Here is a 17,925-nt window from a genome sequence, read left to right as displayed (position 1 = left end):
CAGAAGCTCAATTTTTATATATTATAAATAGATTTTACACATACAAAGATAGAAGAATGTGTGGAGTATAGATTAAGTTAAATGTATTTCACCATATATATTATCCTCCAAAATATATTAATTGTATCATTGCTCATATGAATCATTGATTATAGGCATAAAATAAAAAGTTGAGTGGGTCTAATTAAACAGGTGTGTGAATTATTATAAATTCTCTAATATTATTTTTAATTCCTACAAACGAAAAAAATGCATAAAGCAGGAGAAAGTACAAAAAAAAAAGAAGATATGTAGCTGATTTGCTAATATCTAAATGCAATACGCATATGATGATTATGCTATGCATGGGAAGTTGACAACCAATCAACCATCTTACCTGATTTGATACTCACGATTCTTAACCAAAATAAAATAAATTTATCCGTATGATAAAATTATCACTTATGAGAGTAGGAGACAGATCTTAGATACAGCCATCTCACGACAACCATATATAGCATTGTTGTGACCTAGAATTACCTTGTGGTCCTATTGCAACTGCAAGGACATTCTCTACACATGCATAACAAGGGATTGTTGCGTTACCGCTTACCACCTCTCTTTAGCTAAGCTAATTTTTCACACAATTTTTGCTTGAATTTGCAATGAAGATATTCTCTAACAAGATAGATCTCGTGGTCATCAAATGACACCCACAAGCCACAATCTCTCAACCTCCCTGTTATTATTCATACCATGATGTTTTATAATGATTTTTATGCATTCATTTTTCTCTTTTATCTTTCTCGGTTGTATTACTCATTTTATTTCATTTTTCTATCACTCATAATTGTAAAAAACATTGTACAATCTTGTTGTATAGATAAGAGTCATGATAACCGTATGCCCTATTTTAGGGTGTATGAAGATAGAAGGAAGAAATAAATAAAAGAAAAAATGATAGATGTGATGAGAAAGTGAAATGAATAAGTGACAAGAAGATAGAAGAAAGAATAAGTATATGATTATTATCATTATGCTATTAAAATGTTTTCCTTCTTAGAAAATTACCTAGTGGTCCAGTTGCAGAATTAATATTTTCTATACATGACAAAGGGAATCTTTTGTCTTACGCTGGACTCTTCTTTCTCTCTTTTTAGTTCTGTTATTTTATATTTTTATTATTTAACGATTGTGATGAATCATTTTTTTTTCACAGACGAGAATCATATATTCGGCTCGTGATTACTCTTTTAATTAATTTTAGTTCAGTGTTAATGAAAAATTACATCATCATTAAGTGATGTGTTCCCATCATTTTAGTTTGATATATCATATAATTAATAACAGCGCTAAACTCATTATATAAAATGCTAAAAAAATTAAATAAATTATATAGAAGTATATAGTTTTATACCTACCTGACAACATCAAAATTAAACTCAATACAAATATAATTTAATCTATTTATTAAGTTATAGTACATTCTCTTGTGACGATTTATACCTTAATTTACTATCTATTTTTTTTTATTTGACTTGATTTCTTTTGACAGTGTAAGTTTTTTATATTTCATCTAATTACAAACTATTAAATGATTTATAATTGGTTGATAGTGAAAATATCTTTTCACTGAAAATACATGCATATAAACTCTTTTCCTAACAATTACTTTTCATACACATGAATATTCAAGATAAAAAATAATATTACTGGCTTAAGGGATCTGATTCTCTTTCACTCCAAACATGCATAAATGAATTATGTACATACCTCTTATAGTTTTAAACATTTGTTCATTTTAATATAACTTTTAAAATAACTCGATAGTTTGGAGTTGGGACCACTTGAACCCGATGTAGTTATGAAAGTGATATGTTTAGCGTGTACATTTTATTTATGAGGAAAAAAAATTGCATAGACTACTGCATGTCTGAGTCTTGTGATAATCGAAGAGGTGGATTAGTTCAAGAAGAACCTGATACATGAATTCATTGCTTTAATTTGATCCAACATATAAAATCATATACTAATTAACAATTGCAGGCTTTCTTTCACGGGTGACGGGTGGAATTTCATGTACGAGTACTGATCTTGGTCTACAATGATTAATTCATATGGGAGGCGAGTAAACTTCGATCATTAGAAAATAGATTTTAATAACACTGAGTTTTTTTATGATACTAAAAAATCCAACTTGCAACTGCTAGGAATACTGTGAGTATAAAGAACTAGGAAGCACCTATATAAGCCAAACTGCAAGTACTATGATTGGTGACAAGATTGCAAATTGCATTGGGCATTTTTAACTGAGAACCAGAGAACGAGCTAACAGTTTATGTCTCTTTACCAAATAATAGTTTAAAATTTAATTCTTGTATACTTATGATCCCCAGTGAAAATTAATCACTCTTATCCAAAACTACTTCTTACACAAAAGAAAAAGATATACATACAATTTAGATTAGTTATAAAAAAAATGTTAAAATAATCATTCGATACCGACACAAGCTGTGATGCATAATTTGAGCAAATCATTCTTCATAGCACTACTTATGAAGGATAATTTTTAAGACCTGCTTGCTGGTATTACAATGAGAAATACTAACAAGTACCATTTTTTAAAGTTCATTTTTGTTTTAAAAAATTAACAAAAAGTAACTCACTAAATAACTAAATTGACTTTAAAAAGTAAAACAACAATAAAGAAATGCATTAAAGAAATTGCTGTTTTCTAGTAATAAACAAATAATAATAGTTTTAGTAAAGCTTTTTAATTAAGTCTTAGAATTCCCACGATACAAAATCCCAATTTCGATTACTCCAATGAAATGCAAATAATCGGAAGTAAAAATCTCTGCTATGTGCAATCAGAATAAAATCTAGAGCATCATCATTTAGCGTGAAAAGGATCAAATAATCAAGAGAATCAGGAATGGTTCATAGCATGAACTTTTCTGCTGTCAAAAGAAATAAAACACAAAGTCCATAATGTCATGTTGGTTGTAGGAATTAGGATTAAACACTCCTGTCACAAACTATATTTCTAATGTTGAAACTGTACAAATCGCGAATAAATAGAAGCAACCAGCTACCGCTAAAGCTTAAAATTAAAACCATAGCCTTTATAAAAGGTAGAGTGAAGAAAGAATTTACACAAAATAGAATTCACTTTTCATGACTGTCTTCAGAAGAATCTATCTTAATTATGAGAGGTTGGTTAAGATCTGCTGATGGTTCAGCAACAATAGGTAAATCTGGCGAGGAAGTAATCCCATCAATATCTTCATTTTCGGCCAAGGCTTTATCTAAAGCAGCCTTGGCAACTCTAGTAACACATATCATCAGAACAACTGCACATAACCCAAAAGAACAGAGCTTATCAGATAAAAAATTGAAATATCTTTTACTCATACACTAAAATAGTTGCAGCATGAAAAAATTTGCAACGTCCAACCACATCTCAGCAATTCAATATTCAACCTCCTCTTCCAAGATCAAGAATTTACCCATCATCATTATCTACAATTAACTGTATAGACTATAGATCCTCTGATTTAAAAACATGTCATTTGTTACTTATACTTAGTGCACCACATTGTTTAAATTCAAAATAACAAGCATGCAAAATAAAAAATAACAATAATAATTGAAGTGAAAAACTTGACTGATGACAGAACTCAGCACTCGTGAATAATTTAAATCCAAAACAATTCAGTATAAAATCATGACAATTTAAAGTCACCTAATTATATATTTTTGCAATATGAGACAGACAATTTTATTATTCCCTGATTCACCTATTAAAACTTAAGGTAATTTTTCTTCCTGCCTTTGCACAAATGCAAAAAACAGAGACCCGGGAAACAGACCATGTGTGTCTCTCAAATACCCACTTGATACCAGGCAGGCACTACACTGGTGGCAGACAAAGCTGGCCAGCCTTCCCATTCAAAGAATATACAGCAAAACAAAAGAGAAAAGAAACTTTGTAAGAAGCCATAGGCTATTGGAAATTTCTTTTTAAGAGATCAGAGGCTTCCAAAATTTTGTTGATGAAGTTTGAAATGGGAGACTTTAAAGTCTGGTCCTGATTTAAATGTTGTGCATGTTGCAGATGAAAAATGCCATACAAAATGAGGTGAATTGGTGCATCACAAGAATATGGAGGTAACATTACAGGTTCCCAGGCATGATTGAACCATCCCACATGCAACAAGTAACTTTGTATTCTATAATTATTGAAGATTTTCATAATTTATACATCTTCTGACAGACCTGCTTACTACAAACATAGAAAATCAAGTATAAATTTTCAAGATATACACTTTAGGTGTGGAAACAATCTAACTTACCCGATATCACAAGACCAAGAATGATAAACGCCTGCATCCACAAGAGAAAGAAATGTATATTATATCTTCTATTGAAGATGATATTAGATAAAGCACTCGTGCTTGATACACACAAGAAAATCAAAAGATTGCACTGTGCAAGCTATCTTAAGTGTTTATCAAGGTAAAAGACAACAAATCTAACAAGTAATACAGGATAGCATCTCTTACCCAACGAGTCTTTGAGAACTCGCCCCAACCATGTGTAACATCAGAAAGATCTTTAAGAGTTGTTCCAACATATACAAGTGCCAGTGTTATTGGCTGCAACAGCAACAGCATCAGGTATTAACATTGTAATTGGCATGTTATCTAGTGAACTATAAGAAGACATAAACAGTAATTTCTACCACCAATCCAAAAGGGGAACAGATATAATACTAAATTACTAACAGAAGCAAATTTGCAACAATAATTAATGACAGCAGGAACCCAAGGAAACTTTGTGAAAGAACCCAATTCAATAGAACTACAAAATTGTATTATAGATTTAAAAATTAAACTATTACAGAAGAGACCCCCTGTAATCCCAGAACAGAAGCTCCTCAGAAACTATTTCTCTGACCAATAACAAACAATCCAAATGTCCCTCCAACATACCCCTCATGTTTCTCTATATGTAACCTTCTTTCTGTCCTTCTCTCTCTATAACTAACTCTTCCCTTGTTCCCTATTTCCCATCTAAGGTAACTCTAAGTGGGCCCTTAACATTTAGGCCTGCAGGTACCTCATATTGAGTTTGTCCTTGTTCCAAAGAAAATCAGAAACCTATTACTTTGCTCGTAGAATTATTAAGAGAAGTAAAACTAATCACCAATGCTTCCTCTCTCTATTCAAATAACTGAAATAAATGTACTGACAAAAATACTTGCTTTAAAAGCTTATTATATATGTATTATCAGCCTAAAACATAAGACAACAGCCAACAAGTAGAACGCATTTACCGATCCCAACTTTAGCATTATTAGACCAGAAGCACAAACACAAACAATTCAATACTGTTACAAAAATCACTTTACTGGATACTGATATGCATCTTGTTTTAGTACACCTATATAAATACCAACTAGTTAGATAAATACCTATATTACTCCTGAATATAATTGATTATGGGCAGAGAACATACCATCATTCCTAACCAGGAAGCCAGCATGTATTCCCCTATTGAAACAGGAGTCACCGACAAGAGATAATTTAGCATGTTAAACGGTAGGAGTGGAACAAGCCGAAGCAGTAATACAATCTGTAAGGACAGGTCAGTAAATTCAAAAGTTAGATAAAACATAACAGAAAGGAATAAGGTTGGTTCATGTTGGGGACAAATGGTTTTATAAACACCAAGAAGAAATAAGTCTCTACATAACTAGATATGACTAAGGTTGGTTCATGTTGCTTCAAATGAATGTTATTGTTTTCCTCCAAAAGGATCCTTTTCATGGACACATTTATAGTTCCAGTAAATAATAATAATAAAAATTTAGATCCATAACTTGAGTAATGCTTATGATCTATTAAAACAAAGGAAGGGAGTACTATTTAGTGCATTGGGCTCAAAGGAAATTAGAAGGTGAGTGCACAGAAAAGCACATCATACACTGCACATGAGCTGTTGCTACTGAAGATGATCTCTGGTATGATGGACCTCATTAACATTAACCAACATACCAATATGACCTTGACCATAAATAAGAAAGTATACTTGCTCATTTTAACAGGCAATCACAGTTTTTTATAGTGTTTGTATGAATGATCCATGAAAAGCTGACCTTGCCTAGTGGGATAGGCTTGGTACTTGGTAGTTTTTTGAATTAACAATAACAGGTAATCAAACACAATACCACTTTAATACATCCAAATTATTGATATTTTAAAGTATTCATAATTTCATGACCCACTCCACAAAGAGTTGAGAGTTCAGAAATAAGAAACCTAGAAAAAAGGTAAAAACGCGGAGAGGAATATTAGAAGGTTAACAGCAAAAGAATCAAGAATCTCACACCAGTGTTAAAAATTAAGCTACAAACCTTAAAACCAGATCTTCGAATTGCAATTGCCACTGATCTGAATTGTGGATAATCCTTCAACCTAGAAACGACAAATGATCTCCCAATCTGTCCAAATTGACAAAGATATGGGTAAGTAAAGTCATAGGATAGAAATAATTATATCATGATATGGAAACACGGATCGAAGTTACGCCCAATTGAAATGCTAATGACGTTGCAAAAATCATGCACATGAAGAAAGAGCACCTTGGATTAATCAAGGAAAAACTAGCATAAATCAACTATTGAGTAGCAAATACCGGACAAAAACTTGTATAACTTTGACAAGTACTTAAAAATGTAAAACTTGAAAAACTTACTGTTCTACCAAGAAGAAATGCAGCTCCGGCACCAACAGTTGCACCTATAGAGTCAGCAACAAATCCCACCGGAAGCCCAAAAAGATAACCTCCACCAAGCTGAAAAAAGGGCATATTAGGTAAAGTGACAACAAATTTATTTTTGGATTTCCTTTTTCCAACCAATTTTTCTTCTACACCAGATATTGTAATGGAGATCTAAAATAAAACTAAAGAAATGGAGTAGAGAGGAGAAAATACAAATTGCAGACCGAAACATCATAAGCAAGAAGAAAAAACACAAAAAGGCTTATATAAAGAAATGACAAATGCAAGTCCTTGCCAGTGAAAATTATCTTTGACTGCATTTTTTTTTTTGTCATTGATGCATGCTTCATTTATCCTCAATTACCTATCATTAAGCCTTTCAAACCAAATAGAATAGGCATATCAAGCATTCACCATTAGAGTTAAAAGATATCAATAACCTTTCAAGAATTTACAAAGGTGGCATCGGGCATGGCAATTTCCCCCTACATTTAAAGATCCTTGGAGGGACTTCCATATTGGCTTTTGTCACTAATAAGATGTCCTACATTGGCTAAGAATATGGCCAGATACTCCTTGTAGGACTTGGATAATCCACCTTTAAGCAAACTTTTGGGAGTGAGTTAGGCCTAGCCCATTGTTATGGCTTTTGAGCTTAATTTTGGGCCACCCACAGATATTCATTCGTGCAATCTTCACAAACCAAATGTCTAGTGCTAAGCGTGAGAGAGTGGAATAAGCAAATCCTCTTGCCTTGAGTTAGCTTTCGGGGGTGAGTTAGTCTCAACCTGCTTCTAATAGGCACATTCTAGGATGTTTTCGTGAGAGGATGGGGTATAAATTCCCTTGAGGCAGATTTGTGGACAAGGACGTCCCCACAAATTTCCCACCACTATGAAATTACGAAATTATCCTTTACATATGTGTCATATTAGTCTTTTACTTATTAATTTAATGTTATTTATTAATAAAAAAAACTAAAAATATCCTAATTCTTAACTTGAAGTCTCACTCACATTCTAATCAACCACACAATCTTTCTCAAATAACTTCCCCAAACTTTTCTTCTGTTCTTCAAACCCTAATCCCTTCTCCCTTATATTTGTTATCTTCTTCCAGTTGCTGTGCTTCCATTGATGCTCAACCAGCATCACATATTGCTAATCGCTCTCCCTTCTCCAGAGTCCACACCACTCACGATATTGTCATACAGCACTGTCAGTCACTTCTGTCAGTCAATCCTTAAACTAGAAATAGAGATGCAATATTTGTCAATTCACAGTCTATTTATTCCTCGGTTTCCTCTCTGTTGGCATCGCATCATTATTTGAATTGAAGCTGAGATCCAGATCAACATATTGAGAATGTATATTATTCGTTCATTCATTTTTGTAACAGATACTAGTTTGAATTCAATTGATTTCTAGAAACAATCTATCTGCTTGTGAGGGTAAGGCTGTGTACATCTACCCTCCACAAAGTACTCCCCACAGCAGCCTCACACAGGTACGATCCCTAAGTAATAAAATGACGACACTAGATATTGATAAATTCAATTTAGAAATTTACAAATGCAGAAAGGTGATAGTCACAAACACCAAACAATTCTAAGCAACAATGCAGGCAAGTCTATTACAGGTCCTTGAGAATATTATTACTTTCTAAAAGCAATAAAAAAAAGTTTTGCAAGAAGTGGAGGGTAGCAACGGTTGTCTTACAGTAAGCACTGAAGCTGGAACAGCCAAGACAGTCAAAGGAATGTAAGCAACAGCCCTGAAAAATCACCAAAAAATAAAAAATTCAGAAATTACAATCATAAATATTGATCTCAACAAAACAAAGATTAAGACCAATACAATTACACCCTGACCAAGACATTATTTTTTTTTTCCTTTTTTCACAAATGGACCCTATTAATTAGAATCAAGACCACAAAAACAGAAACAAGTATCACAAGACGTACAGAACAAGTGGGCCCCAGGGGCCAAGATCGTGATCGACCCATAATAAGAAGTCCTTCATCATCTGCAGCAGAGGCGAAAAAACGAAAAAGCGAAAAAGATTAGAAATGAGAGAACTTTAAGAAGGGAACCTAGAATTGAAGGAGGGAAAGGGGGAAACCTTTTCGATGGGGAGAGTGAAGCACGCGACGATGACCGCGGCGAGGAGGAGGAGGAGGATGGTGATCCTAAGGGTGGAGGACCAGGAGAAAGACATTATTAACCTTCGACGCCAAGGCCTGCACTCCTCCTCGTCGTCCTGCAAATCAGGGGAAGCTTGCTTCGACGAAGACCGAGCCCTCAACCCCACGAGATTTGCCAGATTTGATTTTATACTCTTTCTTTCTTTTTCTCTGTCCTCTTAGCCCATCAACACAAACACGCACCTATTCAGTTTCACCTTTGTTTGTTTTGCCTGATCGATTTTTCCGTGGGATGAAAACAAACAATAATGTGTGTTTGTTCACAACAGATTTTTTTTTGGATTAGAGAGAAAGAGATGGTGAATATCGGAAAGACAGGGCCTGTTCCTGGCTAGTTTTGTAAATTCGCGCTATGCGTTTGTTCCACTTCTCCGTGTGCCGTGTGCGCTTTATAAGTAACAAAATGTCATAACCGACATCTTTAAAATATGGCCACCTTGCTTTGCGCCTTCAAACACAAAATAAGGGCAGGCAAATAATTTTGATCTTAGGCTACGATAATTGTAGGATATAACATAAAATATGGAAGGATAAGAGAAACAATCTTACTCGAGTCGACATCATGGACCATAAAATTTTCCTTTCAAATATTTATTATCAAAGAATTATAACTTTTTATATTATTTATGAAGTAAATAAGTAGTATAACATAAGAAAGAAGATGAATTATGTTATAGTAATTTGAAATTTTTTCACAAAGTTCTTTAATTTAATACGCATATATATATGAAGATAGAAAAAGTCTTTCAAAAACATGTTTTGAGTATAAGAAGCAGTGACGGATTCAGGGCTGACAAGGGGCCCTGTTTGTAACAGTACTAACGATATACATGAAAGTCCAAATATAGTCCAGCTATATTATTATTTATTGATAAATCAAGGCTCTTACTATTTACATCTTAATTATTTATTAAATACACCTCCCTTTCCTTTAAAAAAAAAAAAAAATTCCCAATCTATACTCACTTCTACAGTTCTCCTAGTATAAGCCTTCCCATTTCTTTTTCTACCACAAAGAAATTTTCGGAAACTATCTAGTGACACTCAACAAACCCCTCCTACATACACATCAATATTTTTCTTTTTTAAAAAGCCAAAATAAAAATCTTAAAGGATTAAAATGGCTCATGTTGCATTGAGACGAAATACGAACCCATGCATAAGTTTGAAGTTAAGGAATAGTTTATGTTAAGCTTGAGTTAGTTACTATTCGAAATATATAGTTTGAAAATAAAATGCGAACAAGTTCCTCAAAACGTTGTCATTCTAATTCATTTACATAACTAGATATAGATGATGATTTGGTTATCTGGTTTTAAAAATTGATTTTTCTTAAAAACTGATTTTTTAGTTTTAAACCAAGAACAGTTTTAAATCATTCAAAAAAACATCTTTAAAACTAATTTTAAATTCCAGTAAGAAAAAAAGAAGCTAATTTTTAAATTAGTTTTGGACCATTTTTAATTGAGTTTTTTGGTTCCAAAATTTTATCTACACATTTGGTTTTAAATTGAATTCAGTTGTTTTTATGTAAAAATCAAACCATGCACTCACACACACTATTTGAGTAGAGCCTAATATTATCCCATAACTTGAGAGCACAGGAAAGAAAAAACAAAACCTTGAGATACCTGGTAGCTCCAGCAACGAATTTCATGGTTTGTATACTCCAAAGTCCAAACCATAGTTCAGAGATTGGGTTTTTTTCCACATATAATATGTTTAACAATGGTTTGATCCTTCTTATTAACATGTGGTTTAATTTAAAACTCAATCTCTGATGAAGTGGTAAAAAAAGTGCTTTAATTGAAATATCTAATAATTTTGTCTAACTTTAAAATCGACCGAAGATTTACTTCCGCTTTCCTAATGTACACATTCACTTTAAAGAGTTAAATCTGTTCAACAAAATAATAGTTGAATTGTGTTTGAACATATTTGGATCCCAAATCATAGTGTGAGTAAAGGTAAAAACAAGAAATTGCGTTTTTGAAACAAGTCATGATATACAACTGTGTTTCAAACACAACCTACATTATCTCCTTTTAGAATAAAATCACTTAGAGTGTGTTTAGATAGAAAATTTTAACGGGAGAAAATAATTTATCAGAGAATTTAAATTTTTTAATCTAAAATTCATTCTTTGAATGTTTTTTTTATAAAGAATTTAAATTTCTGAAATTTTAAAACAAAATTTTAAACAAACCTTTATAGATAGCATAGAAGTCATAAAACAATTTCCTAGTAACTATACAAACCTTTATAGATGGCATAGAAGTCATAAAACAATTGCCTAGTAACTATGTTGTTGCTTACATGTACTCAAATACGTGAGATTTGCAAATCAATCATATCATATAAACTTTGATCTTTATTATCCATAGACAAATGTGTTTGGAGGGATATAAATCCCCTTTTAATCTATAAATGCAGCTCATGAATACACAACCAACTTGGTGCTTATAAATCAATGAACAAAAGAATGCTTAGTCTAATTTTATAGTGGAGGCTACCTCAATAATATTTTCTTTATCCAAGCACCTGCTATGGTATGCATTATTCCACAGGGAATGCCTACATTTCCAACCATATCCGCATTGAAGGCAAGTTTTTTCTGTTCTAGTTGTTTCTTCTCTTCCAACTGAAGCTCCAAGGTTATCTTGCACACAGTGCATTGAGCAGAACATGAGCTAACATGAGATCCACAAAATACTGATGACCAATTTCGCCATCTCGCCACTTCATCTTTGCAGGAGCCCTTCCATAGTGAACTCCATCGTTACACCGGTTATCAAAATGCCATGGAAATGTCATATCAAAGTCGTCAATCACCCCAGTGATGATGCCAGCTTTCTTCAATTTCTCTATGAGCACTCCATTGAACACCTCCATTTTGTAAGGATTAAATGCTAGTGATCTTGCATATCCCCCAGTTGCAACTGTGGAACGATAAAAGACTCTTGGCCAACCTAACCCCCTTTGCTTCACTGACATCATAACATCTCCCCAGAATGATGCTGCATAGTCTGCTCCAGCAGAAAATGCTCTTATATTGAGCCAGTGAACACCATCATGCAATCCTGAGTTCATGATCACAGTATCCGGGATTGTGTCTTCTGAGAAGTACTTCTTCAACAGATTTTGAAATCCTTCATCTCTCAGAGAATCTAATCCTAGATAGTTCTGTGTTTCATTCCAATGCCCATTGAAAATGCTTGTGATCCTAACTGTTTGGGAAGGGTCTTTTGGGTTGGAAAAGTTCATGTCAAATCTCCTAGGGACAGAACGTATTTCAGGCAAATCTAAGACAAAATTGAGCATATTACGTACTGTGTCAACATGATTTGAATCACCCCAGAAGAAAATCCACCTATTCTTCAAGCACTTCCAAGCAGACTCGGCTGAATACATCTTGAACGAGCAGTGAGTTGAATACACCCAACCATTACTCTCTATAACTCCTAATGAACCATCACACCATGGAGCTTTACAAGGAAAACTGGGTGCCAAGCATCTGTACCTACCATCATTACCTATTTGGCAGTCATCATTCCTGCCATGCCTTGTCCACCTTCCACACCACACATCCTTGCCAAAATCAGAAGCTTTACAAGTCTCAAGTTCAAGTAACTGAGCACTGCTTTTGTAGAACCTGATTGCAACATTCCAAACCACTCGATCGTAGACAAATCGCCATGGAGTGAACTTCAGACCTTCAAAGTGTCTATAAAGCAGAATTATAGTCAGATTGTAAACCCCAACAAAATCAGGATGAACTTGCAGAGAAATAGAGTAAGAACCATTACAGAAATCTTTCACCAATGGCCTAGATTTCCATGCGTCCCCTGAAAGATCAGTCTCAAAGTAATCCCCGCCTAAACAATGAGGCTTTCCTGAATCATCCAATGCCTGAAAACCAAACTCATGCACATCTCCAGCTGATAGCTCTATCAGTTTCCCACCATCCAACCCAGGAATTGATATTCCCACTGTCTTAGAATCTTTACAAGGTTCTCCCCCAGGAGCTAACCATCTTGCTAGAAGATTTGAAGTCAAGTCTGGCTCTAATTCCCTTGAAAGCCAAGTTGAATGCCCCTTAACTTCAGGCTTCACTGGGGTTTTTGTGTCGAGCTTATCAGACACACCACTACTACTATAGTTCTTAGCAGAAACAGTTTCACTGTGCTCAGACAATGTGATGTTCACAAGATTGTGGGAATCAAAAAGGGTAGTAGCATTGGTTTGGTTTTGATTCAAACTAAGTGGAATAGATGGGGAGCTATAATTACTAAAAGTGAGATTTTGATGAAGGGAAAGAGGGGAATTAGGAGAATGAGACCTTAGAGAAAACGAATCTTGTCGATACCTCCAGCTCCAAGCTTCAATAACATCCCTAACAGTGAAGCCATCAACGCTCCAAACCACAACCATGCCACCCAAAACAAGAGCAGTGAGCAACCCAAAACGCCAATTAATAGAAGAAGACCAAAGAGCCCTATGGCTCTCTACCTTTTCTGGCATCACAAACTTCCCAGATCACCACCACACGGCAGCAACAAACAAAACCAAGCCACGCTATCAAAAAACGCCAAAACCAAATTCCAACACCCAACACAACAACAAAGAACAAAGTTGTTATTTTTTATGACAACACTCCAAAAGGGTGCTCTCAAAGCACAAAAATATAACCTTTCTCCAGAAAGAAACAAAAAAAAAAATTGGGGTTACTCACAAGTTTGGTTTTAATGTCATGTGAGTAGTGAAACAAGGTTGTGAAAACACTAACTAACTACGCAGCTATGGCTAATGGCTCAGTCACAGTTCTCAGATTTTTCCAAACTTTGGCACAGCTGTGTGCGGTGCCTTTAATCCTTCATTTACTTCTGTGTCTAACTCGTTTTGTGTTTTAGCTTTTTCTTCTTCTTCTTTGGAGCTTCACCGAATATGTCAATATGGCCCAAGTCCAACTACTGTAGTAGTTATCTAGTTTGTGTGGAAGTTGGATTCATCACAAATCCATTATGGAGACATTAATTATGGGATGAGTTCTTATTACCTCTTTTTTAGGTTAACAGATTAGTAGTATCATTTTCTATCCTTTACTAAATTTCATCACTTTAAAGACCTTAAATGGTTTGTTATGCTGTCACTTGAGGCTTTTTTTTATCAGTAAGAATTAAATATTACTATTAAAAAATTTAAAATAATCCACGCATTCTAATTAACTAAATTAGACCTTGGTATTATTTTGTCATTTTAAATTATAGTAAAATAAATAATCAATATATTTAAAATGTGAAATTAGTTTTGAGATCATGAATTTATAGAAGATGTATTTTCATTTTGAAAAAAAAAACAAAATAAAAATAGTTTGCTGCCGAATCGCCGATCATAGATTTTTGCATCATACTGATATGATAATAATGATTTCTTTAGGTGTTCACCAGTAAAGAATCATCGCAACTCGCAAGGCGCTACAAATAAATAAGAATCATCATAAGGTACAAATAAATAAGGCATGCCACAAAATAATCTTAATATAATTTTATTTGATTATCACTAACCTCATAATGCACGTCCAAATTTAGAAGATGATATTCATTTGACTTGGAACACAATATTTTTAAATAAATATAAAAATATATTAAGAAAAGATTATAACTATTATGTAAATGTGGGTTTAATTCAGTTTAAACCAAATTAATTTTAAATTTAGAATTTGATATAGATTCTTGTTCAATCAATGTTTTATTTTTAATTATTTTTCATTTAATTTTTAACCGGTAGTTTAGTCTGTACATAGTATAGAATAAATATAAAATTATTAGTTTGACTACTATTTGCCCAATACGGTGCAGTAACGAGGAGAAACAGACATACTATACAGGTACTGAGAGTCTGAGATAATAGGGCGCACTGCACCGACACATGGAAATATATGATTGGAAGTTTGAGGAGGCAACAGCATTGGATTGGTCAATTGTCATTGAAATGCATCATTGGTGGTTAGATGAGGCATTGTGAATGTGTGCACATGACCTGTAACATATGTGTCGGCCAAGCCACAATTTGGTGCGACTGGATTCATCCTTACTATTCCTTACACACTCATCCTGTTACCCAATTGTAAATAGTATTGAATGGAGATTTTGAATGGATGTTTTTATAACGTACTTTCAACGTAATAATTTGTTTTCGATTTTGAAACGTTAAACATAATAATAAAAAATCACATTCACTGGACAACCAAAAACATTACAAAAAATCTAATATTGTATTAATTTTGTTCAACTGACTCTTGTCTAAGATTCATCTATTACTCATTGAGACCCATTTTGGAGACTACTTAAGACCAGTCGCCCAGAATTTTTTTTTCTTCTTCCTAGTTTAAGTCATCCCTAGATGAGTTAAGACTGAATCACAAATGTCATCTTTTTCACTCACATTGGTCATAATGTTCTTCAACTCTTCCCCAGAGAGTCCTCTTCAATAAACTTCTTACAAAACAAACTTAAACAACTCAAGATCACACACTTAAAAAGTACAAAATTAAAATAGAAAATTCTAAATAAACTAAACTTTTATTTAAAACTTAACTAAAATCAACACTAACTATATCTTTTTTATGTAATTTTTAAACAATTTTATTTCTTTTTAATTTCAACGATAGAGTGCACAAAATAAAAAAAATTGTATAAAATTATTTTAATATATATATATATATATATATATATATATATATATATATATATATATATATATATATCAATAACAGATTTAATAAATTAATACACCTTGTTTTTTCTCATTGACTATTCCATTTATAGCAACTAAGATGGTTTTCCTCAAATCTACTTGCTCCATTTGGATAACTGACTGCATTTTGGGTTATTCTTTAGTTGTTTTTACATAGTAAGTCTTATTTGTTAGAGAGTTTTCCCAAAATACAAAAGAACATTGATAAAGTGTGCTCCACAAGTATTCCAAACTACACTTAAAAAAGGTGGTTTCAGGAGTAGCGTAGATAAGGACGCGGGGGATGGAAAGGATGCTTCCTTCTAGATGGAACCATGGTTTTGGGGAGTCATTTTAAACAACTTTATGATCTCAAATGTGATCTAAATGTTAAAGTGGCAAATGCACGAGTCTGGGTGGAATAGTCGTGGAATTGGAATTGGCTATGGGAAAATGAGCTATGAGGATAGGAGAAGGACTTGGTCCAAGTATTGGAAGATGAGATGAATTTTAAGGGGTTGCTAAATGAAAAATCTGATAGATGGAGATGGAAGAGGGACTCTATTGGAACATATATTGTTAGTTCAACATACAAAGTGCTCATGAATTTAAGGGATGAAGTGTTAATTGAAGGATTCCGTCGGGAAAGGTTTGGAACAAAATGGTCACGTTAAGAGAGGCTAAGTTTGCATGGAGATTACTATATGATAGAATTCCTACAAAGCAAAATCTTTGTAGAAGAGGAATACTAGTTGAAGATAATCTGTGGTGTGTTAGGTGTTAAGGTGAACCGAATTTACGAAACATTTGTTTCTTGAAGGTAAGGGGTTTTTACTAGTTTGGCAAGAATGTTTAAAATGGTTGGGGTTTGATACTGCTTTACATAACAGTGTAATCATCCATTTTCAAAAATATATTCATGGGTCTTGCATGGGATTTAGGTGTGGACGGGGAAGGGTGACAGTTACACTATGGAAGACTAAGAATAGAAGGGTCTTTGAGGATAGACAAATACATGTAAAGGACATTAATGAGTCTGTATATATTATGCCATGGAATTAAATGAAAGGGAGAAGGATGGTGTAGGAAGGTGGAGGGACTCATCATTTTCGAGTGTGTTTAGGGGTTGGAAATCATGAAACAGGAACCGTTGGTCATTGGGATCGCTGTACTGTTGAAACTTTTTTTTATAGGGAAGACATGTAATCGGTATGCAGGGGTTAGGTGACTCACAGAAAGACACATGATGAGGTAGTAGACCATAGGATAACTTATGCGTGCGGATGAAGTGCAAAGCACAAGGGTGAACAATTTGAATGAGAGTAATGATCTATAAACTCCTTCATTTAAACATTTGATCAATATTTCTCATTTGTTGCTGTCTCTCTCATATTATATCTATAATTTTTTTCTCTCTTTCTCTGTCTCTATCACACGTTTTCCTTTCGAATGATTCACCGAAAAGATTAAATGAGATAGACGGAAAGGTAAACATTTAGGGAAATTAAATTTAAAATTACATAAATGTGAGTTAGTTTAAACTTATTCACATAAATTTATTTACTTTTGTCATCCTTTTGTTTGGACTTTTTGAACCTTTTATTTCGGCATTAGAATTAGGTTTGCCATAATGAAAATGAAAGGGACATTGGTTCAAATTTTGGGCCTAACATTTAAGTCACCCCTAAGTTTGAATTTCAACATTCATATACTGCACTTCCCATTTTGTATTTTGCACCTCCCAAACTACTCTAGAAGACAAAAATATCCATGCAACCCCATTCCGGAATAATTATGCAAAAAAGAGTATCCTATTCTGTCTTGAAATAGCATATGTTTCTGGAATAATTATTCTAGAATATAATTCTTCATATTTTGGAATAGCTAATTTGGTATGTATGTTTTTGTATTCAAAAATAAATATTTCTAGCTAGCCCAACCATCACCATGGCAACAAAAACGTATATGGGATGGTAAGATAGGAAGACTTGAATACCTAAACCTTGAGTGTTAGTATTCTATAAAAAAATGAATTCTATTCTAAGTAATTTCACATGAAATATGGGTCATTCAAGATGGATGCCTTTCCTAACATAAATTTGAATAATTGTTTGTCCCTATGAGTGACTAATACCTCTGCTTTGATCATCTTTGTTAAGCAAATGAGCATTTTTTAAGCTCAAGTATTAACTCAAAATGGCTCAAAGTATCTCCTTACATTT

General features: G+C 33.5%; 2 protein-coding genes across 2 annotated transcripts; both read right to left on the bottom strand.

Annotated features, from left to right (window-relative positions):
• Window positions 1–2,896: 2,896 nt before the first annotated feature.
• LOC114388496 (TVP38/TMEM64 family membrane protein slr0305-like) lies at window positions 2,897–9,383 on the bottom strand. The gene is made up of 9 exons (XM_028349008.1): window positions 8,887–9,383; window positions 8,729–8,790; window positions 8,484–8,538; window positions 6,739–6,837; window positions 6,398–6,484; window positions 5,500–5,616; window positions 4,545–4,637; window positions 4,335–4,365; window positions 2,897–3,332 (listed from the first exon to the last, which is right to left on the bottom strand). The coding sequence occupies exons 1-9, from the start codon at window positions 8,980–8,982 to the stop codon at window positions 3,148–3,150; spliced, it is 825 nt and encodes a 274-aa protein (XP_028204809.1). The 5' UTR covers window positions 8,983–9,383; the 3' UTR covers window positions 2,897–3,147.
• Window positions 9,384–11,319: 1,936 nt separating this feature from the next.
• Window positions 11,320–13,966, bottom strand: LOC114387081. The gene has a single exon (XM_028347202.1). The coding sequence runs from the start codon at window positions 13,487–13,489 to the stop codon at window positions 11,624–11,626; it is 1,866 nt and encodes a 621-aa protein (XP_028203003.1). The 5' UTR covers window positions 13,490–13,966; the 3' UTR covers window positions 11,320–11,623.
• Window positions 13,967–17,925: the final 3,959 nt, after the last annotated feature.

The sequence above is a fragment of the Glycine soja genome, chromosome 15 (assembly GCF_004193775.1).
Source record: "Glycine soja cultivar W05 chromosome 15, ASM419377v2, whole genome shotgun sequence".
Classification (NCBI taxonomy): Eukaryota; Viridiplantae; Streptophyta; class Magnoliopsida; order Fabales; family Fabaceae; genus Glycine; species Glycine soja.
Note: the sequence above shows the minus strand (reverse complement) of the source record. Positions and strands in the feature narration are given on the sequence as shown.

What these genes read in the sequence shown, in the direction of transcription:
- LOC114387081 (XM_028347202.1), bottom strand. Translation starts at nt 13,489, where the DNA reads ATGCCAGAAAAGGTAGAGAGCCATAGGGCTCTTTGGTCTTCTTCTATT.
- LOC114388496 (XM_028349008.1), bottom strand. Translation starts at nt 8,982, where the DNA reads ATGTCTTTCTCCTGGTCCTCCACCCTTAGGATCACCATCCTCCTCCTC. An exon ending in TTCGAAGATCTGGTTTTAAG is followed by an intron (nt 5,617 to 6,397) that starts GTTTGTAGCTTA and finishes CTGTCCTTACAG; the next exon opens with ATTGTATTACTGCTTCGGCT. An exon ending in TCTTGGTCTTGTGATATCGG is followed by an intron (nt 3,333 to 4,334) that starts GTAAGTTAGATT and finishes GGTTATGTGCAG; the next exon opens with TTGTTCTGATGATATGTGTT.